The sequence below is a fragment of the Sinocyclocheilus grahami genome, unplaced genomic scaffold (genome assembly GCF_001515645.1).
Source record: "Sinocyclocheilus grahami isolate Dianchi unplaced genomic scaffold, SAMN03320097.WGS_v1.1 scaffold32.1, whole genome shotgun sequence".
Classification (NCBI taxonomy): domain Eukaryota; kingdom Metazoa; phylum Chordata; class Actinopteri; order Cypriniformes; family Cyprinidae; genus Sinocyclocheilus; species Sinocyclocheilus grahami.
Genome location: NW_015505211.1, coordinates 1,675,425 through 1,701,011, shown reverse-complemented (window position 1 = coordinate 1,701,011; position 25,587 = coordinate 1,675,425). Strand labels below are relative to the sequence as shown.

Below are 25,587 nucleotides of genomic sequence, written 5' to 3'. Positions count from 1 at the left end.
TAAGTTTTTTTTATTAGCTAGTAAACTAGTAAAACTACACATTCTGAACAATTATAGTTTTAAGCAGTGTATTAGCAGTTAGTATAAAAATAGGGCACAATCTATGTTAATATGAAAGAGTTTTCCATATTGATTTTTCAGGGTTTTTTTTTACCTGCATTTTAAATTACGCATAGCATTTTGTTTTCGGGTTACAGGGTTACAATGGATAATGAACAATGGATAACGGATAATGTCCTGGAAAATAACTAGTACCTTTTCCATTTTTCTAGATATTTTTTTTACAGTGTACTAACTAAACAACAATCACAGGTACAAGCTACTAACAAGGTGTATCATAAATGAACAATTATTCAAATATTCAATTATTATTATTAAATTAAACAATTGCAAATAGCAATAACTTAATTCATGTGAATTGTGTACTGCTAGGCATCTTTGGTTTCCTTATTTTGTGTGATTTAGATGGAAAATGTGTGCCTTTTTATCGTTTGAGTCACTTATCAAAAGTTGCTAAAAGTTGCCAAATAAATTTTAAAAACAGCTAAATTTGTTGCTAGGTGCTTTTGGAAGAAAAAGTTGCTAGGGTAGTGTGAAAAGTTGCTAAATTTAGCAACAAAATTGCTAAGTTGGCAACACTGGCACGGTTTGATCTTCAGCTGACCAATCAGCAGAAAGGGGTGTTTAATTCCCGCCCACGTGTAGAAATTGAATATTCAAGCTGTTTATTAATTTTTCCACCCATGAACGAAAAACGAAAATTTAAGCTGAATTTTTGTTTTTCGTTTTTTTGGAAAAAAACAAAAAAACGAAAAAGGAGCCGTTTTCACATTTTTCTCCATTGAATATTAAACCAAAAAATGAATGATCTAATGATACACAGATTACAACACAGTACAAGATCCGTATCTGTCTTTAGTTTTGCCTTTTTTTTCCCCTCGCAATTTTATTTTGGACACTAGAGTTTTACCAGGAAAAATACCACCAAAAATCTAGTATTATTTTACTCTTAAATTTAACACAATTTTTAAACATTAAGTAAATAAGTAAAATAGTTTTAATTAGTTACATAATGAAATGTCTTTTTATTTTTAAATTAATAAATCCATAAAATAGCCCTCAAAATGCATAGTCAAAACTTTAGTACAAGTCATGTACCAAAGTTTAATACTTAGGGTTAGTGGTTTGTTCAGATCTTTTTATTCTAGACTGTCTTAGCAAACACCACTAATAAATTAAGCTAATTTAATCTTCATGCCCTCCCTGATAATATGAATAAAAGATGAAAAGGCATACATTAAAACGCTCCAGTAGAATTAGTATTCTTCTCGTAGGAAACATGATAATATACATAAACAACACCTGTCACTGTTAGAAATGGTGTAAGATTTCAGACATTTGTTATTTGCATTCTCCAGAAGCGTATTTTAAAAAACTGTCAGCAAACTAGATTAAGCTAGTTTATCCTTCTCTAAAAGGAACACAAGTCATACAAATTAGAAGTAACAAAATCTTGTGGGAACTGTGATTTATGGTTCATGTCACTGCAAAATTGTCCACATCAGCAAAACGCAATTAGTATGCATCCTTCGCTTTTAGCCCCAAACAAAATTATTAATCATGATACAAACAAAACTATCACTTCAGATCAGTGAGGTGTAGGGGACACGACCCCCATCGAACGCATATGCCTCGAAGCTACAGAAGAGCCTGGAAAGCAAGAGCAATTCAGCCAATCGGATTCATCCATTTGGATCCAAATTGAATGATGTGAGGGAATCTCCCTCCTGACTGATGATGATTCAGAGATGACAAGATCTGGATCCTCTGAGGTCCTCCGAAATACTTGAAATACATCAGATCTGATTTCTCTCTGGGAACCACACTTGAGGTTGTTGATTAGGATCAAATTAATTTTTGTGTACTATTGCCAAGTGAATACATATTAAGAAAACATCAAAGACATCTGAATTCTAGTCAAATCAAAGAGAATGACTACACTGAACAAGAAAGAGTCCGCTTGAAACATAATTTTGCAAATTGTATGCTAGTATCTCCTGGTGATGCCTAAATGGGTCAACAATACCTGAGAAAAATTCTTGAAATTATCAGCTAATGGACCACATTTCTATATCCAGGGTTTTGAGCCAATCACTTAAGCCATACATCCCATTAAAATGGCACATGGGTACAGTCAAATCCATTGCACTATATATTCCTAGTGCTCCACATGAGATTTATTTTAGAATCTGCCAATTTTTTACTGGCAGCTGTCAGGAGCTACTCAAACACAGCTAATGTGAAGTAACAGCGCTCTTAGGCAGAGTATTTTGGTGTTTATGTGTGATAAAATGAGAACTGTTCCCTTTTGGTACGATACTGACAATCTCACATGCTCGCTCACACAGAATTGGCCATTTTCACAGAACTGCTGCCTGTGCTTTCCCTTGAAGAGCATCACCAAAAACCGGCAGACCCTGAACATGAGAGACAGCAATCCATTAATCACAGATATTATGACTGGCATTTTCATGAATGCTTTTCCACAAGTCCTGAGGATTTAAGCGATGCATTAGGTGTTAGCGGTGGCGTTCTGAAAGGCAAATCAACTCAAATCCCAGAGAAGCCAATTAGGCGCAGCTTTATAATTCATAGAGTAACGAACTTAAAAATCTAAATCAAAACAAACCGGTAAACAAAGCACACCCACACTGAGGGCATTATGCACAGATTCGGATAACAGTGGAACATTACTGAGCCATTTGTGCCAGAGAGTCCCGAAGAGCATTTCCTCTGTGACACTGTTTACACTCCATTCATCTCCACACTAATACATTTATATGCCTAGTCGTTTAATCAGCAAGATGAGAGATGTTTCATTATTGCTAATAAAGTTTTTTTTTTATCCAATTAATGATACAAGCTGCTGCCTGAACCTAAACTGAAATCACTTAGACAGGAAATAAGGAAGATAAAAATCAGTCCTCTCTGATTTATGATGCACTAACGTCAGATGGATGCAACAGGGAAACAAGCAAACCGCATAGATGACAGTGGCCAAGCTCTGACCTTCATCGGGAAGCTGTCAATAAGCAATACAGTCTAACAAATGAAAATATGGACAATTGACAGTGGCTGTGGAAGGGAAGGAAGTAAGTGGACAGCTGCAGCAGAGACGTGATTCAGTTATATTGTTGTCACGGGTAACTGCCATGGTAACTACCAATCGCCACGCTTGTGTCCTCTACGTGCACTTTGCATCATTGTCAAATGAAGTATGAGGAATAAAAATGAAAGATAATTATGCAAAGCTGTTGGAGTTGCTCATCTACAGTAATCAAGGTAATATTTTTTCAGCATGTCAGCATAAAACTGTATTCGCAACCTTTTTTCTTCCATTATCAGACATACACTACTGTCAAAGTTCTGGGTCAGAAATATTTTTTTTTTTAAAGAAATTAGTACTTTTATTCAGCAAGGATACATTAAATTGAGCAAAAGTGACAGTAAAGACATTTATAATGTTCCAAAAAAATGTATTTCAAATAAAGGCTGTTCTTTTGAAATGTATATTTTTTCAAATATTCCTGAAAATGTTTTCACAAAAATATTAACTAGCACAACAGTTTTTAACATTGATATTAATAAGAAATGTTTCTTAGCACCATATTAGAATTATTTCTGAAGTATCATGTGACACTGAAGACTGGAGTAATGGCTGCTGAAAATTGACATCACATGAATAAATGGCATTGTAACAAATTTAATTATATAATTTGCAATATTTGTTATAATATAATAGTTGCAATATTTCACAATATTACTGTTTACTGTTTTTTTTTAATCAAATAAATGCAGCCTAGGTGAGCATAAGAGAATTACTTCATGTATATTTCATATATAATAAAAGTCATACCAACCTCAAACTTTTAGACAGTAGTGCATTTTCTTAAAAACATAAACAAGGTAAATTGATTTCACTTTGGCTTCTTTTTGAAGGTACTCTCAAAGCATGTCGCTTCACTGTATCAAACCTCTGCAGATAGTTTAAAAAAAGACTAAGGAAAGAATGAGGTATATTAAGACACATGATAGTAGTACATGATAAGCAGGGCATGCAGGTGACTTTGAAATGGGGCTGGGCATGCAAGTGAGCATAAATTAGGGTGTGGCCACAGAGTTTTCATTCACATTCCTCATTCATGTCCCATGCAGAGCGCTGTGCTCAGTACCTGGTGATCTCGGCGTCAGGGAGCAGGCCTACGTGATAGTGAGGGAAGTGGGGGATTGAGTGCATGGGGCTTTTATCAAACTCCACGGGGGAGTAGAGATGGGGAGAGGGGGTACTAACAAAGGATGCTGATGTACGTGTCCATAAGCACATGTACATATGAGTTTCTCAGAATTATGTGCGGTCCTATATCCTCACAGAAAGATGTTAGGTATTTGCAACTGTTTTAAACATTTTGTGTATAATATTATGGTGCATGTTTGTGTGCATGACTTTCCTCTAACGATGCATGGAGATTGCGGCAACATAACCAACTCCTACACACCCTGCATCTTCACACTCTGTTCCCCTAAACCAAAATGACACATGCAAAAACAAAAACATGTCCCCAAACCCCCCCCCGAACATCTGCCTAATGTCACACCTATTTAATTATTCAACTTGTGAGTGATAATGTAAGATTACATTTATTCACAATTATGCACACATACATGAAATGCTCCATTCTATATTTCACTTCAAATCAATTCCAGAGTGTCTGAATGTAAAAAAAAATATTTAGTGGCGACAATATTCTGCCATATTCCCTCAGATTCTCCTGTGGTAAACAGTAGAGTTTAAGGGGGCTGAATTTCCAGATGAGCACATATTGCATAAGAACTCTCTGCCTACACATCTAATAATCATGAATGTCCAGTTCATTACAGGTGTGCTTAGTAATAATTGAGTACTGACCCAAGGTAGCACTGCTGAGTGTGTATGTACATGACGGAAGTAAGAAATGTTCTACTTCTGCAGCTGTATTATTTATGATGATTGAATGACCAGGCTGTGCGTGTATGTGTGTGTGTTTTTGCGGTCCTATAGCCTCACATAAGTATGTAAAGCATTTGCAATTGTTTTTAAAAATTTTTGTATAACATTATGGTGTATGTTTGTGTGCATGACTTTCCTCTAACGATGCATGGAGATTGCGGCAACATAACCAACTCCTACACACCCTGCATCTTCACACTCTGTTCCCCTAAACCAAAATGACACATGCAAAAACAAAAACATGTCCCCAAACCCCCCCCGAACATCTGCCTAATGTCACACCTATTTAATTATTCAACTTGTGAGTGATAATGTAAGATTACATTTATTCACAATTATGCACACATACATGAAATGCTCCATTCTATATTTCACTTCAAATCAATTCCAGAGTGTCTGAATGTAAAAAAAAATATTTAGTGGCGACAATATTCTGCCATATTCCCTCAGATTCTCCTGTGGTAAACAGTAGAGTTTAAGGGGGCTGAATTTCCAGATGAGCTTATGCTTCCTCGAACACACAGACCACGTAAACCTCTTACAGAGAAGAGGGGGTTTAATCTGTTTCTCTCACCTCTGGGAAAGGTCACGTTCTTTGTTTGGAATGCATGTTTGCATGCACGTTTAGCATTCATGGTGAAACTAGGAATTTTTCACAGCAGGGTGACATTAACTGTGTTTCACAGTGGGAGACGTTATCAAGGCTGTCAGTTAAAATGGACAAAACATGGTTGAGAAATTACAGAGGCAGTTTTGAACTTTGGTATTTATTTAGTAATTAGTTATTCATCTAAAATACTCTGGATTGGCAGGAAAACAAAATGTCTTCCTCCGTGGATTTATGAAGCTTATTATGGTGAGCGTGGTCATAAGCCAATAAGGCTAGTGGAATTCTGGGATTCAAATTCAACATTTGTCCAAGAGGAAACAGCCCCAATACTGTTAAACGACAATTGCTAGACTCTCATAACATTGCTATCAAAAGCCTCAGAGGCCCAAAACTACTGCAGGGTACATTAACACATCAAGAAGCCAGCCGACAGAAAGAGTGTGAGATGAGTTAATCAAAACCGAAGTCGGTTGTGACGTTCTTTGCTATTCTAAATTCACAGTTCTCATGGAGTTTGATAAGTCCTCAGATTCAGTTCTGTGCTTCAGAAAACTCCAGGGATGATGCTCAGTATTCATATCACTCTTAGGTTCAGGTTGCATTGCAGTGTACCAAACACATCCCAAGCCCTGCAGTCCTGAACATATGTCTCCCAAAACACCCTTAAAAGCAAGCCAGCATGCTAAAACAAGCTCATGCTGTCAACACACACTGATATCATTACAGATTTAAGAGTTTGAATCAGTATGATCTTTCTGTCCTTTTTCTGTAATAAACAGCTTATGCTGTGTGGTTGCTAGGGTGTTGGTAGTTTCTTACTGAAAAAAGATCACCTTTAAATCTCTATGATATTCTGTACCAACATGTCTATGATATTGCATTGCTTTGCTCAGGTTTACACAAAACAGATGAATGTGAATATGCCAATGGTTACATCGATATCACTGCAGTTTGGAAATTAAATGTCCGGTGACTGGCAGTAAAATGTTAATGCTTTATTGCATTTAAAAATAATGAACTACCTAGGATAAACCCTACCCAAAACATAACCGATAGAGTTAACTAAGAAAAGTTCAAATAAATATGCATTACTTTGAAGCAACCACACCAATTTAATTGCTTCTTTGCGTCTTTGAGCTTATTTATCGAGTGATGTATTTCGTAGTACTCAGACCTGTGTGCTCCGCAAGTGCAATGCTGCACCAGGTGAGCTACTGAGCAAGTTTACCATGTCAGAAAAGCCATACAAACAAGAGCTGGTTATGTGATGCAAATAGTAAAATGTATTTGTTTACAAATCACGCATTATGATAATCATGAAAAAAAAGTACTGTGCAAAAAACCATGCGAAAACTGTAAATAATTATTAATTGATAATCTGCCACTGTAATCATAATTTGTGTGAAAAGGAAAAAATAGGTAGAGCCTATGTTGAGCCTATGTTGTTCTACAAATTCACAACAAACAAGGACCACTAAAAATCCAGGAACATAAAAACAGAACGGAACTAACAGGACATGCTTATGCTGTGTGGTTGCTAGGGTGTTGGTAGTTTCTTACTGAAAAAAGGTCACCTTTAAATCTCTATGATATTCTGTACCAACGTGTCTATGTATAGTAGTAAAGGATGGGACAGTAAATCCCAAAACAATCCCATCACTAGGTGTGATGACGCTGCTTGATTGTCTTTTGGATTTCCATGGGACACATGGGGGAAGGGGGCTACACAGTCTACCTGCGGGCAGTGGCGTCTGGTAGAAAGGGAGGGAATTACCGTAGGAAGGAAAAACCATCCAACCTGTTAATGTCCTCTTCCCCCAGCAAGTGCTTGGGCAGGGGGGAATATCGGCCAGGGGAGATGGGCGGAAGACTGGACTTATATTCCAGAGTGCCGTTATTACCAGGGGAAGAGATATGATTTTCCATAGCGGGTGAGAATGCTGTAGAGAGACAGAGAGAGAGTGTATGTTACACACACTAGCTAATCATAATGCTGACTTTAAAAAAAAGTAAACATTTCCATTTTACTATTAAATTTCTAAGCATTATTCATTTTTCTCTAGCATTATTCTGGTTTAAGAAAGCATATGTATTACATAATGAAGGGTGAATATGATAAGAATCACTCACAGTGTGTGATATCAGGTGGCCCATAGGGGTCTGAGAGATAGACACTGGTGGGTTTCCCAACCTTAAGGTATACCACATCTGACGTGTTCTTCAATATGGCCACTGCTTCTTCATGGGTCACCTCTTCTAGAGTGTAGTTATTCACCTGGGTGAAAGAGAAAACACACAAGATGTGTTAAGCGGGCAATCCAGAGTTACGTAAACAGTTACGCTCTAGTGGTCAAGAATGCTGTTATCACTCGGGATGTGCTGGTTTCCCACACCACCTGCAATACTGAAGCCAAGCCCTATAGGATTTTGAGAAATGACAAATTAAAAGTGTTAGCTGTGTCCCAATAGATGCAATAACATCAGACTACATTAACTAATTAAACCTATGTCATTCTTTCACACAGAAGCAATGCTGAATCTTTCAGAAATTCATATTAACTGACTAATAGTAATAAACAGTACTCAAAACTCTCTCAGAGCAGGTAGAACTGTATGCACTTTCCTCAAGCATAATCTAGTTTCTCAGTTTCCTAAAGGTGACAACAAGTGTTGTACTGTAGAGTGTTTTGGATTTGAGGAGTCTACGGTGCCCGAAGCTCTTCCTCCAAATTTGCTGCTGTGTTGTGTGTGTATGTGTATGTGTGATGCATCTTCCTCTATGTGCTCTAAATAATGCATCAAAGCTGTCTTTCTCAGGATATAGTTCTGTTTATTGCTCCACCCAAACGACAACCAGAAAAAGAGGACACAAATTAAAAGTGTTAGCTGTGTCCCAATAGATGCAATAACATCAGACTACATCTAACTAATTAAACCTATGTCATTCTTTCACACAGAAGCAATGCTGAATCTTTCAGAAATTCATATTAACTGACTAATAGTAATAAACAGTACTCAAAACTCTCTCAGAGCAGATAGAACTGTATGCACTTTCCTCAAGCATAATCTAGTTTCTCAGTTTCCTAAAGGTGACAACAAGTGTTGTACTGTAGAGTGTTTTGGATTTGAGGAGTCTACGGTGCCCGAAGCTCTTCCTCCAAATTTGCTGCTGTGCTGTGTGTGTATGTGTATGTGTGATGCATCTTCCTCTATGTGCTCTAAATAATGCATCAAAGCTGTCTTTCTCAGGATATAGTTCTGTTTATTGCTCCACCCAAACAACAACCAGAAAAAGAGGATGTGGTAACTCTCAGGCTCAGTGGAGTTTCAAATCTTGATTTGTTTTACATTTATCTCCGCACCCTAGATATGAATGTGTACATGAGTAATAGCCTATTTTCTTTTATAACAGCAGAAATCAGAAAAAAAAATTATTGGATGCAAACTAGGAATGCAACAAATGAACAAACAAAACTAAAGTAAAAATGATTTTTTGCAGAGCAGTCAACGACCGTGACAGCTCCCTAATGCAAATGTGACAAACAGCTCAGGTAACAGATGGGTTTTATGGTAATTGTAAATCTGAAACCTTTTGGTCCTTTTATGAGTTTGATTTCGGTGACGGTTTCCAGCATTGGTCTCCTCCTGCGCACATAGAGCCTCACAATCGATCCGGCCGCTTTCAGAGCCTCCACTGCCTTACTGTGAGACACCTCCGAGACATCTGCGTCGTTCACACGCAAAATACAGTCATTCACTCTGCGGAGAGAAATAAGAGCGAGGAGTGAGTTTTCAGGAGTCCTCAGTGTGTGGTGAGCCTCCTGCAGAGAGTTCCAGATCACAGCAGCCTGTGGTCCAAGGACAGCCGCCTCTTGGGGCATGCTCACATAGAGCAGCTGAGACCCAGCAAACAAGCACACACACTCAACCAAACCATGAGCATGCACACATGTATATATGCAATATATACACAATGGACTCACCATAAAGCTGAATAGTGTTCAACAACTCAATTTAGTCAGTTTAACATGATGCCTATGGCAACTATTATGATTATGTTTACTAATAATGAATTAAATACGATAGATATTAAAAATGATCTTTACATTAATTTGACAATTTTTAACATTTTAATATTTTATAAATGTTTATATGAGTGTTGTTAGTGTATTGCTATTTTTAACTAAAACAAAATTTTATTTTATTTTTTTAGGTAAAATAAAATAAAAAGTTGAAGTTGAAGTATTAAAATTACAAACACTAAAACCAACATAAAAAATTAATTAATGCTATACAGAAATATTGAAAAAATAAAAACAACAGAAACTAATACAAATAACAAAAGCGCATAACAAAAATACTAGAACTTTAAAGGTGACATATCATGAAAAAGTGAATAAGATTAACCCAGTAACTTTGTTTTGGGAAGCCTTTTTCTGCAAGCGTCTGAGAAAACGAGCGCATCTGATTTCGCTCCCTTGGTGACGTGGCAAAGGGATCTCATTATAATATTACCACACCTTAATCTGTAAGTTTAAGTTTAATAACACGGCTCCGTTATTGTGTTTTCGCAAGCAACAACGGTGTACCAGTTCTAATGCCATGGTGAAAGTTTGAGCAAAACACACTAACTGCTCTGTCATTGGCTGCACAGATGAGCACAGAACACTATTTACAGTCCCAGCCTCGGAGGAGACAAGAGAGCAGTGGATTTATTGATTTATTTAAAGGGGTGGTTGATTGCGATTTCACTTTTTTAATGTTAGTTAGTGTGAAATGTTGCTGTTTGATCATAAACAGTATCTGCAAAGTTACAAAGCTGAAAGTTCAATGCAAACGGAGTTATCGTCTTTTAAAATCCTGGCAGTTTAATGCCAACAAAAACGACTGGTAAGGGAATACAACGAGTTACTTCCTGGGTCCGTTACGTCAAGAACCCAGAATTTTACATAAACCCCGCCTTCGGGAACACGCGCAAAGGGGCCGGGGCCATGCTGCCCTGCTTTAGAGAAGAGGAAGAGAAAACTACAGGTGCACGTAAAAACCTGTTCATATACGAATCGCGATTCTGTCTTCTAACGATTCTAATGGATTCACAAGTTTCAAAATCAATGTTCAAAACCAGCGGTTCTTAATACTGTTCCTCGCGTCGCCCTGCTCTGCACACGCTCTCTCTCTCTCATTCAGATCATCAGCTCAGTGAATACACTTATTTTCACATACTATAGCTATGAGAAGCGTTATACATGGACGCGCGTGCGGTTGCAGAACTGTATTAAAGCTTTAATCAGAATAAAACCGTATATTAAAAGCTAACAGAAGCAGTAGCATTTACAAATAACAGCGTATCTAAAAGTATGAGACAACAACAAACAAAAATCTTAGGCCTACCATTAAAAGCCGTGCTTGCACAGGTTCTGCGCGATCCTCTTCACTAATATCCTCTGCGTCTCAATCGAGCTCAAATTGATAAGCAATATAGACGACGTCATTGTTTATAATACAACCAGAGCACGCTATGTTGAGGGGCGGGACGATTAGACACGTGCTAGAGGCGGTTTTGCCAATCACAACACACTGGGCTAGCTAACCAATCAGAGCCTGTGAAAAATAATGCGTTTTTTAACAAACGAAGCATTAACACGTTAGACTGCACCCCATAAACACAATCAAGCCTAGGTAAAAAACCTTTAATGTGTATTGCTGCTGCCTGCCACACAGATCTAAAATAAACATGCAATTTATTTCCCAGCCGTTTACCTTCACAGACATAACCGACTGTTTTTTGTAACTCATGTGTGTTTTTAACATAAACCTGTGTGTGAATGAGAACTTAGTTTAGTACTCACATGCTGTGACAGCCGCTTTCTGTCCGTGTGCTGTGCACCCAGAAAACCGTATATCAGAAGTTTAAACTCATATGATTTAAAACACATGATTTCCGCGCAATAAACATGCTAATCAGAACCTAAACAGATATTTTTTAGCAGGTACCAGCTGTAATAGCGCAGCTCTATTCTGGAAAAGGGGGCGGGGAGCAGCAGCTCATTTGCATTTAAAGAGACAGGCCCGAAAATCAGCGTGTTTCTGCTTCCATTCAAAATAGGCATTTTCAAAATTATATAATAAATGATCTGTGGAGTATTTTGAGCTGAAACTTCACAGACACATTTTGGGGACACCAGAGACTTATATTACATATTGTAAAAAGGGGCATAATATGTCTCCTTTAAACAAATCAAAATTAAAACAGAATATAATATATATAAAAAGCTAATTCAAAATATCAATAAAAACTATAACAGTATATAAATACTTAAATAACATACACAAACATATTATCAAATATGATTTTTTATTTTTAGTTAATTATTATATTATTTTTAATATAAAACTATATAATAAATTATTTAAGTTTTAATTGTAATACATTTATATATATTTTAAATTACGTTTCTTTGTTTTTGTTGAACATAAGCATCCTGTCGTTTTCCCATGCATCCCTCTCCTCTAACTATGCACAGAAATGGCTTATTCCTGTCACTGGTCCCAATTTAGGTCATTAAAGTCTGATCATAAATGTACTCTATCCGATATAGAATCTCTGATACAACTTTCTGTTCCTTTGCACCTCCAATCTTTAAAGCGTGCATGATTTATCCAAAGACCGTTCCGCTTCCAACACTACCAAAGTCAAACAAGGGTAGAGCTGAAAAAAACCCCATACACAATGTAATTGCTTCTCTAAATGCTGTTCACCTCCAACTCACAATAAATCTATCACGGCTTAATGGCGAATGTTCAAAGTGTCGTATTCTTTTAAAAGAGAGAATGCAGAATATGGGGTGGACAGGAAGGGGAATGGAAAGAGAAAGAGAGAGAAAGACGCTTGCGGGCATAAGGCAGAATACTGAACGTTAAAGTGGCGCAACTTGCCCAGAGAAAACAAGCAAGAGGAGGATTGGTGATGCTCCGAGCCCTGACAGATCTGATTGAGAACGAGAGGATAAAAGAAAACAGCTAAGTCATGGAGCAGAGCAGGGCAAAAGGCTCAGACTGGGCTGTCACACGCAGCTGCTGTTCGGAGCGCTGCACACACATGCATACAAAACACAGGAAGATATGCTATCTCTCCAGCACAATCTAATTATGCTTCCCTATAATAAAACAACCCTCTCAATCAACTCCTGAAAGGCCCTGACATAAATTTCAAACACATCCAGCCAGGAACAGAAACTCCACAGCTCACCAATATCAATTAAACCTTTATGTGAAAAATGTATGTGGACCGTGTCAGATAATTTAGTGTTCGTGGAATGAAAAATATTTAAATTAATATTCATCAAAACTTTTGATTGCAAACTTAGCCAAAAAACAAACCGAAAACAAAAAACAAAGACAACTGTCAAAATATACAAATATGTGACCCTGGACCACAAAACCGTCATAAGAGTCAATTTTTCGAAATTGAGATTTATACATCATCTGAAAGCTGAATAAATAAGCTTTCCATTGATGTATGGTTTGTTAGGATAGGATTTGGCCGAGATACAACTATTTGAAAATCTGGAATCTGAGGCTGCCTTTAAAGTTGTCCAAATGAAGTTCTTAGCAATGCATATTACTAATAAAAAATTAAGTTTTAATATATTTACAGTAGGAAATGTACAAAATATCTTCATGGAACATGATCTTTACTTAATATCCTAATGATTTTTGGCATAAAGAAAAATCTATAATTTTGACCCATACAATGTATTTTTGGCTATTGCTACAAATATACCCCAGCGACTTAAGACTGGTTTTGTGGTCCAGGGTCACATATCTTGTAAGTTCCACAAAAGAAAGAAAGTCATACAGGTATGGAACAACATGAGGGTGAGTAAACGATACAATCCAAATTGTTAGGGTAAACTATCCCTTTAATTTCATTGCTTTCATTTACTATTCCTTCTGTAAGGTGTCACAAAAATATTTCTTTAAAAATAAATTCTCACAAAATCAAGAAAATAATCTTTAAATCTTGAATATTGACATAAAATGGATAATGCATACTTGTTTGTTTTTACCCTGTGGAAGACTGACATGATCTGAAAGTGATTTGGTCAGGTCTATGCGTTATACCCACACACGTCACCTCAGACCTCGCAGATGGTACCTTTTTTAAAGTACCTCGTGGTCAGAGTGTGTGGCAGACAGCAGAAAACTTCAAGTACTTCAGCTCTCCAGAGAGACATTAGGACTGTGATAAACAGCCATGTTTCAATCATTTACAGCAGCGAGAGGCAAAGGGGGGGAAGGAAACAGAGCGAGGGAGGAGGAGAGAAAGACATTGCTCTACGAAGCCAGAGCAATAAGCGAGGTCATTATGTTTAGAAAAAAAGAAAATTACTTTGTGATCTACTGAATTTATCTAAATCTTAGTAACAGTATTATTTCCTCTGACCATCCATCAATTGATCAAAAAATTAAAAATAAACTCATTATCACTTCAATAATGGACATAAAATAAGTGCATTACATAGACTCAGAAATAAAGGTTCCAAAAGTTTTATTTTTTTTGTGCAGCAATGCCATAGTAGAACTATTTTGGGTTCCCCAAAGAACCTTTCAGTGAACAGTTCTTAAAAGAAACACTTTTTTTATTAGTGTGAAGAACATCTGAATGGTCTAAAGAACCTTTTTCCACTAAAAATAACTTTTTTTGTACAACTGAATGGTTTTATGGATGTCAAAGGTTCTTCAAGCAACCATAGATGCCAATAAAGAACCTTTACTTTTAAGTGTGCATTATATTTTTAGCACTGACATACAAAACTTGCATGTAACACAACAAACAAATGTGTGCTACGAAACACTAGCCCACCTGAGTCTGCCATCTTCAGCCGCCGCTCCTCCAGGGATGATCTTTGTGATGAAGATCCCAGGATCATCGCCGATGTGAGGGTTATCTGTTCCACCTGCTATACTAAACCCCAACCCTGAGTTACCCTGAGGAGACACACACACACACACACACACACACACACACACACACACACACACACACAGAGGAATATATGAAAGATGGACTGGCCCTATATTAGACCTTTGCCTCAGTGAAAAGAGCCTGAATAACAGAACCACAATAGAATGAACGAAAAGAGAGAAGCGAGAGAACATTATTTTTGTAGGAGGTGCACTTTGCTACCCATGACTCATCAGTGTTTACAGTTTGGTACGCCATGCGCCTCTGAGCAGCACAAACTCACAAATCAAAACCTGTCACAACTGTGGGCTACAGCCACATTTAACATCTCTGAGATGTAAATAGACTAACAGGCTAATATTTTGAAGTGAATTGTTTATGATGGGACTCTCCAGGGTGCTGCCTTGGTATAATACACAGGCTTTTAAGCTTTAAACAAAGTGGATCATAAGGAGAATTCATCTTTGCTGATTAGCAAAGGTTGTATCTGCTTTATAGAACAGCAAAGTTACGAAAATGCAATACCAAAACTTTAGCATCAGGGTGGAGAGATGGTTTTAAAGTGAAAGAAAGAGAGAGAGAAATGGGTGACAATAACAGATCAGCCCTAGCAGCAGAGTTATCGCCTCAGCTTGTATCCAATTTTCTAGCTTGTAATCTCAGTTGTGTCTGCAGGAGCCCCTGAATATACACTCTCAGCCTCCTGGCTCCAGGGTCGGACAAATCTGCGCTCCCTCTGGTCTAGTTGACCTTTGCTATTGTCCGTGCTCTGTGTCTAGTCATGTGGATCCGACTGCAGCTGCCAGAATGTCATCTGCAGCCGTCTAATTCGCTCTCTCTTTCCCTCTCTCACACTGCCTCTACTGTGCACCCCAGGCTTTCACTTGCAAATAAAGCATATACAGTGGCCCAATTAAGAGGGTTCTGTGAAATCTGTCCAAATTAAAGCTTCAGTAATAGTTTCTAATAGTAATTCGAAGAAAACATTTTAGATGAAGTATTGCATTGACAGAAGACTGTTAATATTATGGTCAGGCAATTTCCCTTTTTTGAGAGCTTTTCCACATAGTGACTTTTGTGACATTACTAATCACAAACTAAGATCATTCTGTAACTGGTCATGTTTGATGGTTATGTTTCAAGATCATGCTCACAAGGCAAGCTGTGAATGACTGGATTATCAGGCAGAAGAATCCACACAAGCATAAAATATGACGTGCTCAACTCAACTCTGAGTCTACGTATCTATGGATGTGTACTGTGAGAGAGAGAGACAGACACTTACCCGCTCTAATGTAATCTCTTCAAATTCATATTCAATTTCTGTCCCATTTACCTATTGGAGGGGGAAAAAAATCCCATTAGATATGTTCGGAGATGCAATTCAAAGAGGGTATTAATCATTTAACCGTCACACGAAATATCTAACTGTGATGCCACAATGACATCCTAAACCGGCAACAGCTAAATGGTGTGGAAAGAGGTTCATAACAGTTCAAAACATTTTGTGAGAGCTAAAGGACTAAATTGAAACCTCTGAGATTAATGATATGTCAAATAACCTCTTAAAAACATCAGCATTCAACTCATTCTCCTTGAATGAATCAGGAACGGGGCTCTCATACATCTTGAGCAGACGTTGAGCCTCGTATCTATTCAGTTCACCGCATGAGCTGTAATTGTCTAAATGTGAGTTCGGACACTATAATCCATAATCATTTACCTGCTTGTACAATGGGACCAGGCCTCTGGGGCAGACATGCTGGCTTAAGCAGGCCTTTGGAAGCTCACATTAAACTGGTGAGTCACTGCAAATGTGGCACCAAACAAACTTGCGAATGTACGATGTGCTTGAGCGCGTTCATCCACACAGCTTGTGCAAACGATGCAGAGCGGGTCATGTTTCCATGACGACTGTTTGACTACAATGCAGGAACTGGGCACTTTTAAGCAGAAGCTTTCCCTTTATAGAGTTTTGGCTGATGGAATGGCATATTTTTACGCCCATCGCAGTGATTAAACACGGAATATCCCTTGGGCCGCGACATAATAAGACTCGGTTTCTTCAAAACACACCCACGTGGACTAATTAGCACTACGGACTATAACCACTGTTATTCCTGACAGCTAATGGAAAAAAGGCGTTGTTAAAAGTAGGCAGAAAGGGTCATTTTGCTGAAGCTAGGCGGATGTTATTTAACAGCTACACTGACTCAGTAATGCTTTATTAATCTTGTCGTCCCCCTTGATTATCTTTAGCACTCGTTCTAGATGAGCTCTGTTCCCACTACAGTTACAAAGGGAGCACAGTGGAGGCTTCATAATTAACAGCACTTAACCAGATTTCTCAACAGGTCTAAAACTAGGCAACAGTGGGTTGAGATTTAAACTGTAGTGTCTACTGAATATTCATTGTTTGTGCATATTCCAATTGCAGTATTTTAACTCCGTTTCAAAATGAGTGAATTGTCTTTTCATCTATTGTCTACATATGCAGCCATTTTCTAAAGCAACATCATGGAATTACACAAATTATATTTTTTTAGACTGAGTTTAATGTTAACATGTTGCTAAGCTAACAATGCAATACTCTAAAAAGTACACAAAATGCACAAGCAAATACTCAGTAAAACAGTGCATTTGTTTTTACTTAAGAGAATCTATTAATACTTTGTGATATCAAATAAAAGACGCCTTCAATTCGATTTTTTTATGTTTTTAAGAAAACGGAAGAAGTGCTCATCAAGGCTGAATCGATTTAATCAAAAACAGTAATATTGTGAAATATTGTTACAATTTAAAATAACTGCTTTCTATTTTAATATATTTGAATGTAATTTATTCCTGTCATAGTTTAATGCTCAAGAAACATTTCTACTTATTATTAATGTTGAAAACAGTTGTGCTGCTTAATATCTTTGTGGAAATAGTGGTGCATTTTTTCAGGATTCAAAAGAGCAGCATTTATTTGAAATATAAGTTTTTTTAACACATGTATTCACTGTCACTTTTGATCTAATGTATTCTTGCTGAAAAAAAAGTGTTAATTTCTTTAAAGGGGTCATATGATGTTGCTAAAAAGAACATTATTTGGTTTATTTGGTGTAATGAAATGTGTTTATGCGGTTTAAGGTTAAAAAAACACATTATTTTCCACATACTGTACATTATTGTTTCTCCTCTATGCCCCGCCTTTCTGAAACGCGTCGATTTTTACAAAGCTCATCGTTCTGAAAAGCAAGGTGTGCTGTGATTGGCCAGCTATCCAGTGTGTTGTGATTGGCCGAATACCTCAAGCGTGTGACGGAAATGTTACACCCCTTACCATACTGTGATGCCGTGTCCGGGCACGACATGACAAAACCAGTAAAACCCATTACAAACGAGGCATTTGTTGCATCCAGTGGGGACATAATTAGATTATAATGACTTATACTGTCTTTATATGCGTTGCGTATCACGCCGTGTAAACATAAAACCATGTCTGCATTTGTGATCGGAGAAACGACAAACAACAAGTGCTACTCTACAACTGCTCAAAACTTGCGTTTGAATCGTCAGTGGCAAATTCTTTAAATATGAAAATGTACTTACAGGCTGTGTGTCAGAAGCCCAGACTGTCCTTGCAAAGTTGGAATTGCCCCACTTTATAGAAACAGACACCGGCATTGTAGGCTATACTCTCCCAGGAAACAGTCCTCGTCCTCGTCCTCCAAAAAATGCGCTGCACACATCTGAATATTTGGGTTGAACTGTTCCGGAACAGTGTTATAAATACAACTTAGCCACTGATTTCTAGTTGTGTCCTCTTTTGGAAGGCCAAACAAAGTAGTTTCACTTTCATAACGAAACACAAAGCATCTCCACAACATGGCAGCAACAATACTACAGCGAGAATCAAAGTTACACCTTCTTTATTTGTGTGAACATTTGGGCGGCGTTATGCAAATCTTCCCACATCGGGACGTAGATGGGGGCATGTTAGAACGAGCCATTTTAGGTAGGCGTGGTTGACTCTTAACTTTTATAAAGATTATCTCTTTGGATTTGAGACTTTAGTCTTTGCAACTTTACAGATCTTCTTTATGCACCAAGAGCTTGTAACACTTCAAAGAGAAAGGAAAAATTGAAATCGCATCATATGACCCCTCAAAAAAAAAACATTAACTTTTAAATGGTAGTGTACCATTAGTGTGTATGTAGTGTATGTCTATTATAAACGCTGCCTTAGATTTTGCTCAAAATAAGGTATCTTATGGCTCTTTTCCACTATGTGGGACGACTCGGCTCGGCACGGCTCAGTACGGTACGACACGGCACGGCTCGGCTCAGCTCGGTTTGCGTTTCCACTGCAGTTCAGTACAGCTTTAGAGTGGGCAGGATTATTCCCATGTCGTTATAGTTCCACCGCCTGCGACTCCTGAAAATCTATTGCTGCGACTCCTGAAAATCTTTTTCATTCCGCGTCGCCCTATCAAGCTCGCTGGATTCGATCCTTCGCTGGCTGTGCTGATTTAAATCTAGTGGTTCTGTTGAGTTTGTGTCGCAAGTTCAGTGATGCAGGTAGTGACGAACCTCTCCAGCCAATCCGTGATCAGCAGAGTTTACACGTCACGTTTTGGTTGTAGGGTATCAGACCGAATCAGACAATCTAAGATATGGTCAAAACATGGTTGAAACATGAGACGAATTCCACAGAGGCCCAAGACAACAGGATGTTCATAAATCAGATCCTGGCCCCAAGCCTGAACCAACTAGCAGCTTTGAGTAGCTCACAGCATTTAAACAAAAGAACACTTATTGACAATTCCAAGGAGATTGTCAATTTTGGAGCAAGTAATCAAGATTAAATGGTCAAAGAGATGACCACATGACCCTCACGTGATAGTAAACGCAGTCACGAGCCCCGTAAATTGACTTCCCCCACCTCACGACAGAGAACAGACTAAAATTCCTTACAGACATTTTAAACTCTCTGGTCTTCACAGAACGTATCCTTACGTCCACAGAATGCCAAAGAAACTTCATTTCCATGTAAATATGTATCTAAATGACACTAAAAGGACTGGTGACCAACTAATAATTGCTACGCATAACTCCATATTATGTATAAACTGCCGACCTTGTTACCGTGCTAATTAATAGTGTTTTCACTATATGTTGGATACAAATATCCATTGCAGAATTGATGTCATACGTCTCAGTGATCAGCCGTAAAACAGTGATTCTGTCCTAATTCCCTTACATATTATTGGTGGAGTTCCCTTTAAAATCTTAAATTATTCCCTTTGAGCTAAATTGACCTGTTTCCCTTACATGGTAATGGTCATCAAATTAAATATGGAATCTTCTCTGACTAAGGTCTGCTGCACTCCTTTATGTACCTTATTACATCTGACAGCTTCACACACTCTTGCATTTCTTCAACAGAATCATCAACAGATGGAGACATTTCTCATTTTTTTCATCACTCCAAAGAAAAATCTGTCTTTTAAGCATGATTTTCAACTAGCCTTGACAATTCCTTGATAAACAGCACAAAGCCCACGTAACATTTAACCTAAGGCAAATCTACACTAAAGCAACCAAGGTTCCTTTTAATAAAGTGAACAGAAGATACTGTGCAGGGTGAGTGAATGTGTGTGTGTGTATGTGTGTGTGTGGAATAAATGTATTGCATGAATACATGCATAATGAGCTTGATTTGGTCTTTACTGCAGCACCTCTCTCTTTTGTCTCTGGAGTCATGTCGAGTCTTTTTATCTCCATAAAGATGACTTGATAACTATTTTACAAGGTGATGAATTTGTATGAGTGTATACGATGTGTAGTCCACCCCTAAATAAAATCGTCACAGATTGTAAAGAGATTGTATGAAAACAAAACTCAGATAGATTGAAGATTAAGTATGCAAATCTAAAACACAGTATATGGTAAATCCCAGTGAAGTCATATCAAACATTTTAGGTTTACAGCACACTAAATACTGTAGTAATGACTTTTCTCAAGTTCTCAGCGGAAAAAAAAAAGGTCAGTGAATCTGTTCTACTTTAGATATTTACATTTTGGGAGCACAGAACACACGCACACAGTGTGTTTATAGGCTAAACTCAGAGTGAACACCTGCTTTACTGGAGTAATCCATCAGTGTTTTCTTTTCCCAGAACTCCATCTTCTCTTGCTTGTTCTCTTGTATTAGGATATTAGGAGAAGGTCTATCAGAGACAGATTGCTGCTTAAAGCAGCTCATAATCATCGTAATCTCACACATACTCCAACACATGCCCACAGTGGGCTTTAAACTGAGAACAGCAGGGAAAAGAAGGGAGAAAAGCAATTAAACCGTCTTAACAGCATTAGGTGTGTTGCTGGATACTGGATGTCATGGTCGATCACGCGTTATTGACGGAATTACGGCGCTTTGACTAAAACACGGCGCATCCACAGTGATCTGGATATGCCTTGATGTTAATATTTCATTACTGAGATGCAGGCAGAGAAACAAGAAATAAATGAAATTATCCTCAGTGAACGTGAAGGGTGTGTGTAAGAGGCATGTTCAACGGAGGAGATTCTTCTAATGAAACAGAGCAATAGAGAGATATTTTCCCTGATGTAACAGAGGAAGAGACCTTTTAAATCGTCACTTAATCTCATTGCCGTTTAGGAGAAACAACTGAGTGGTTAAAATTATCTTATTTGTGATTTATCTTTCCTATGGGCTTAACAAACAAGCTGAAGCAGAACAAAAAAGAATGTTTTGGGTTGTTCATAAATGGCTGGCCATTTCTGTACATGGTCAAATGACTTCATTGCAAAAACAGGAAAAAACACAGACGATTATTTTGGAGTTTGCAGGAGACAGACAAAACCTGACTGAAGGTTGACTGAAGGTCAAGCTGTGTTGTTAGTGTGTCTGTGTCTGCGAACTCTATGCACTTCGTGCCGAGTGCTTATCGCTTTGTGTTGGTGTCTGATTCAACACTGCTCTCCCCCTCCGTGTTCTTTCATTCACTTCAATCACCTGTTCTGTCATATGCTCAAATCGTGATGTTTCTTCTGCATTTATCTACCTCCTTCACTCTGATCTAAAACATACGAACAGGCAGCGACTTCCTAAGGCAGCATACTAACTGAAATGGCATCTTATAATTAACTGATTTGGAATAATCTACATAGGTACCAAGCAAAATATGTTTATTTGATCCAATTCCTGTTTTAAACCATTCATCAAATCTCTCTCATATGCTCCACCAAAAAAACAGTTGACTCCATATATTAATATTTCAAACCCCTAAAAGAAAAGCCTGTGCTAATCTAAACCCGCTGATAATCAGTGGCCTCCTTATCTGGTTGATTTATGAAACGCCATCATTCATTGAATATGTTGATCGTATTTGTGCAGAGTGATAAATTACACTAAATTTATGAAACGCAAAAAAAGGATGTCAAACTCATTCACCACTCAGTCTATGAGGGCACTGATCTGATCAAGTGGGTGATCTGCAATGTCACAGCAGTGCATAATGTCATGAACATGCAATAAATAAATGAAGAATCAAAACTCACGTATGGTACAGATTCCAAAGTGTCCGTGTTGACAATAATTGGGGCAGGACTTGCCTGTGAAAAGAGAGAAAGGGTGGGCAAGAGGGATGGACGGAGAGGAAAACAGAAAGAGATAAAGATCAGAGTGGATTGGAGATGCATGAACTGGCCCAGATTTTAATAAGGGATACAGCAGTGCATGATGGGCACCGCTGAGCTCACAGATGCCATGATGAAGAACACAACTTCAAATCGACAGTCGACAGCAACACCCACTGAGATGGAACACAACGTATTTACAGCACACACACACACACACACACACACACACAGAGATCGATTAGATGAAGGATGAAAAAACAGCATCATTTAGGAGTATGATCATTGCTAGAAAAAAAAAAGTTCTTATGAATGTTGAAATTGTTTATGTCTCTCCCTGTTTCTCTCTGGCGCTATTTTGCTAGCTTCTGATGACAACACAAAGTCATTAATTTCTCCCACACAGCAGCGAGGCCAGAAATCTCGGTAGGTGGATATCTATTCTGTACCTTCTCTGTAATTTTATTGAGTGTTGTGAAGTGTAACCCCTTCATTAGCCTTTATTAGAAAATATTAGCTCATTTTACACAGCATAATGTACAGCTGCACAATTCAATGTGCAATAACTGCATACTTAAGCTAAATTTGACCTTTATAGGTAATAATGATATCTGTGGTGCTGGAGGCAAGAATAAATCATGTGAACTACTGCAAAGTGCAAAACAAAACCTGACAAATACATTTTTCAAACTATATATATATATATATAAGAAATATGATGATACGCAGACACAATTATTTTTTATAATTAAAAATTATTATTATTTGAATGGGTAAATATGCAGTCAATTTGGGTGGACCTTATATGACCTCAAATATGAACCATATGAACCAAATTCAGATATAAGTGACAAAGACACAAAAGTGACAAAGACATATGTAATGTTACAAAATATTTCTATTTCAATAAATGGTGTTCTTTTGAACGTTCTATTCATCAAAGAATCCTGATTAAAAAAAAAATCTGTATCAGGGTTAATATGGTTAAATATTAAGCAGAACAACTGTTTCATCATTTATATTAATAAAATAATGTTTCTTGAGCACCAAATCAGCATTTTAGAATGATTTCTGAAGGATCATGTGACACTGAAGACTGGAGAAATGGCTGCTGAAAATTCAACTTTGTCACCATAGGAATACATATTTTAATACATAATAAAAAATAAAACAATTTCTAAACATTTTGATGTACTAATATTTCACATTTGAAAGGTGTTTACACCAAACAGTTCATTATATGCTTTGCCTGCACAACTGAATGTCTTTTAAAAATTTTTCTATTGTTCATTTTGATTTATTTAATGACAAAGTTATAGAGGAAAGGGACTAGTCTCAGAAAGCACTCGAGCCTGCATCATTTGCATTAGTCCCACAGTTCATCAAAGCAGCACATGCTCAACTAATGGCAGGCTTTCTGTTTATCTGACCAATGGCAGACCTGTGTTTAGGAACCCTAATTGAAAAAAGTCATTATTTTTGTAATTCTGTTTGTTGCCACTAGAGGCACACAACATTTAACAAGTAATGAAAGGTGGGCTAGCACACAACACAAACTCATTCAGCTGGAGGCCGTGAGGCTTATCACAGACGCATTAGCATTCAGAGATGACCTACTACACAAATCCCCAGGGGAGATGCAGCCGGCGACTAAAGATCGATCGACAGCAGAGATTGAGGCTGTCCCTGCTTACTGCACACTGTCTCTAATTACATCAATACATCTCCCGCCTTGAGATCTATAGCCTCAGTCACTGAGGGGTCGGAGAACCAGAGATATGTTGAAAAGCACATGGCAAAAACCTCATTGACCCTATAAAGCCTACTGTATCATATTTGATGTGCAAAGGCCTCTAAATTATCAACATGATCAAAAACAATCTACTACATGCCTTCTGTCATCTGATTGATAGTTTATACTTTTTTTAGCAAGTAAACTGGCTTTTAGTAAATGTTGGGTGACCATAAGTGCTCTTTTTCCCAGACACTTCCTGGCCAGGATTTCTATATTGCCTAAAATATCCAGGTTTTGGCTTTGTTTTCCTGTTTTCATACTTGCTTTCGACTTGAAGCAGCGCTGTGTAGACCGGTTGGTGTATGACATCAAAGTACCGTGAGAGCTATAAAGAGCAGATGCTTCGGAATCGTTCTCACGTTACTTTGATGTCTAACACCGATCGGTTTGCGGAGTGCTGCTTCAAGTCGAACACAACACACATAATATGTCAGCATATTTGCATCACTTTGACCATTCTCTGTAGATCATATGTCAGTCTTTACAGGGTTCAAACAAACACAAAATGTTTGCATCTCAAACCTTAGTGGCAAAACTTTTAAGTACACACTGCGGGCATCTCCCACACAAGGTGTTTTTGTAATGAATGACATGGTGGGATCAATAACAGAAATGTGCCATCTAGCTGGAGCTATTATCTACTGAAGAGGTTCATCACGGCGTGGCAGACAAACATTAAAGAGATAAAAGAGATAATTGCAGCGTTATCTCAAAATATGACAGTTTAATGGTCCGAAATAAAAAGCAAACAGAACGTAATTGAGCAAAAGCGAAGTTTAATGTCTCCCTGAATGACAAAGAGCAATATTGGCCATTTCAGAAAGTGAGTCATAAAGAGGGCATCCTCTGAGACACATACACTCAGAAAGATGACTCCAATTTTCAACTAGGATGACACTGCGAAACTACTACTCATAAATGTGAAGACAGCTCTTGCATATTACAGATTTCGATTTCTATTAAATTATCATGAATGTTATGTTGATATTCTGAGCTATATAATGCTAAAGCCATATTTTAATTTGAATCTGTCTTTGTTAAAACATTACATGCTCCCGAGGTGGTATAATAAATAAATACAACTGCATTCATCAATATGCAAATGATATGCAGATTTATTTTAGATTAACATCAGACACCCACAAGTTCATCAGCACTCTGTCTGACAGTATGTTATTAACTCTATGGATGTGGGTGTCTATTAACTTTTCTGCAGAGATAAATATAAAAACCTTGACTGATTATCACTGAAGAGCAAAGATGACATCAAGAAATGATGAGTCGTTTTATCTTTATGAGGTTTTGGAGTATTTGGTGACCTCACAATGAAACTGAATATGGTTCAGAGTAATTTAAGATAGTGATAGGTAGTAGTTATTATGTTCTTTCAGCAAGTAATCATTACAAAATAGCACTGTGGTGCTATCATTGTACAATGATATATATATATATATATATATATATATATATATATATACATATACACACACCATCTATTGTCTACTTTGTATGTTGTGCAT

At 37.6% G+C, this 25,587-nt stretch overlaps 1 protein-coding gene across 1 annotated transcript in view; it reads right to left on the bottom strand.

Annotated features, from left to right (window-relative positions):
* Positions 1-25,587, bottom strand: part of LOC107578537 (disks large homolog 2-like) — a 238,295-nt gene that overhangs the window by 53,287 nt on the left and 159,421 nt on the right. Inside the window, exons 8-14 of the mRNA XM_016264486.1 lie at positions 22,195-22,248; positions 15,911-15,961; positions 14,524-14,648; positions 9,247-9,416; positions 8,018-8,074; positions 7,456-7,597; positions 4,233-4,346 (exon numbers count right to left, since the gene is read on the bottom strand). Coding sequence (XP_016119972.1) covers positions 4,233-4,346; positions 7,456-7,597; positions 8,018-8,074; positions 9,247-9,416; positions 14,524-14,648; positions 15,911-15,961; positions 22,195-22,248 — 713 coding nt within the window. The remainder of the gene's footprint in view (positions 1-4,232; positions 4,347-7,455; positions 7,598-8,017; positions 8,075-9,246; positions 9,417-14,523; positions 14,649-15,910; positions 15,962-22,194; positions 22,249-25,587) is intronic.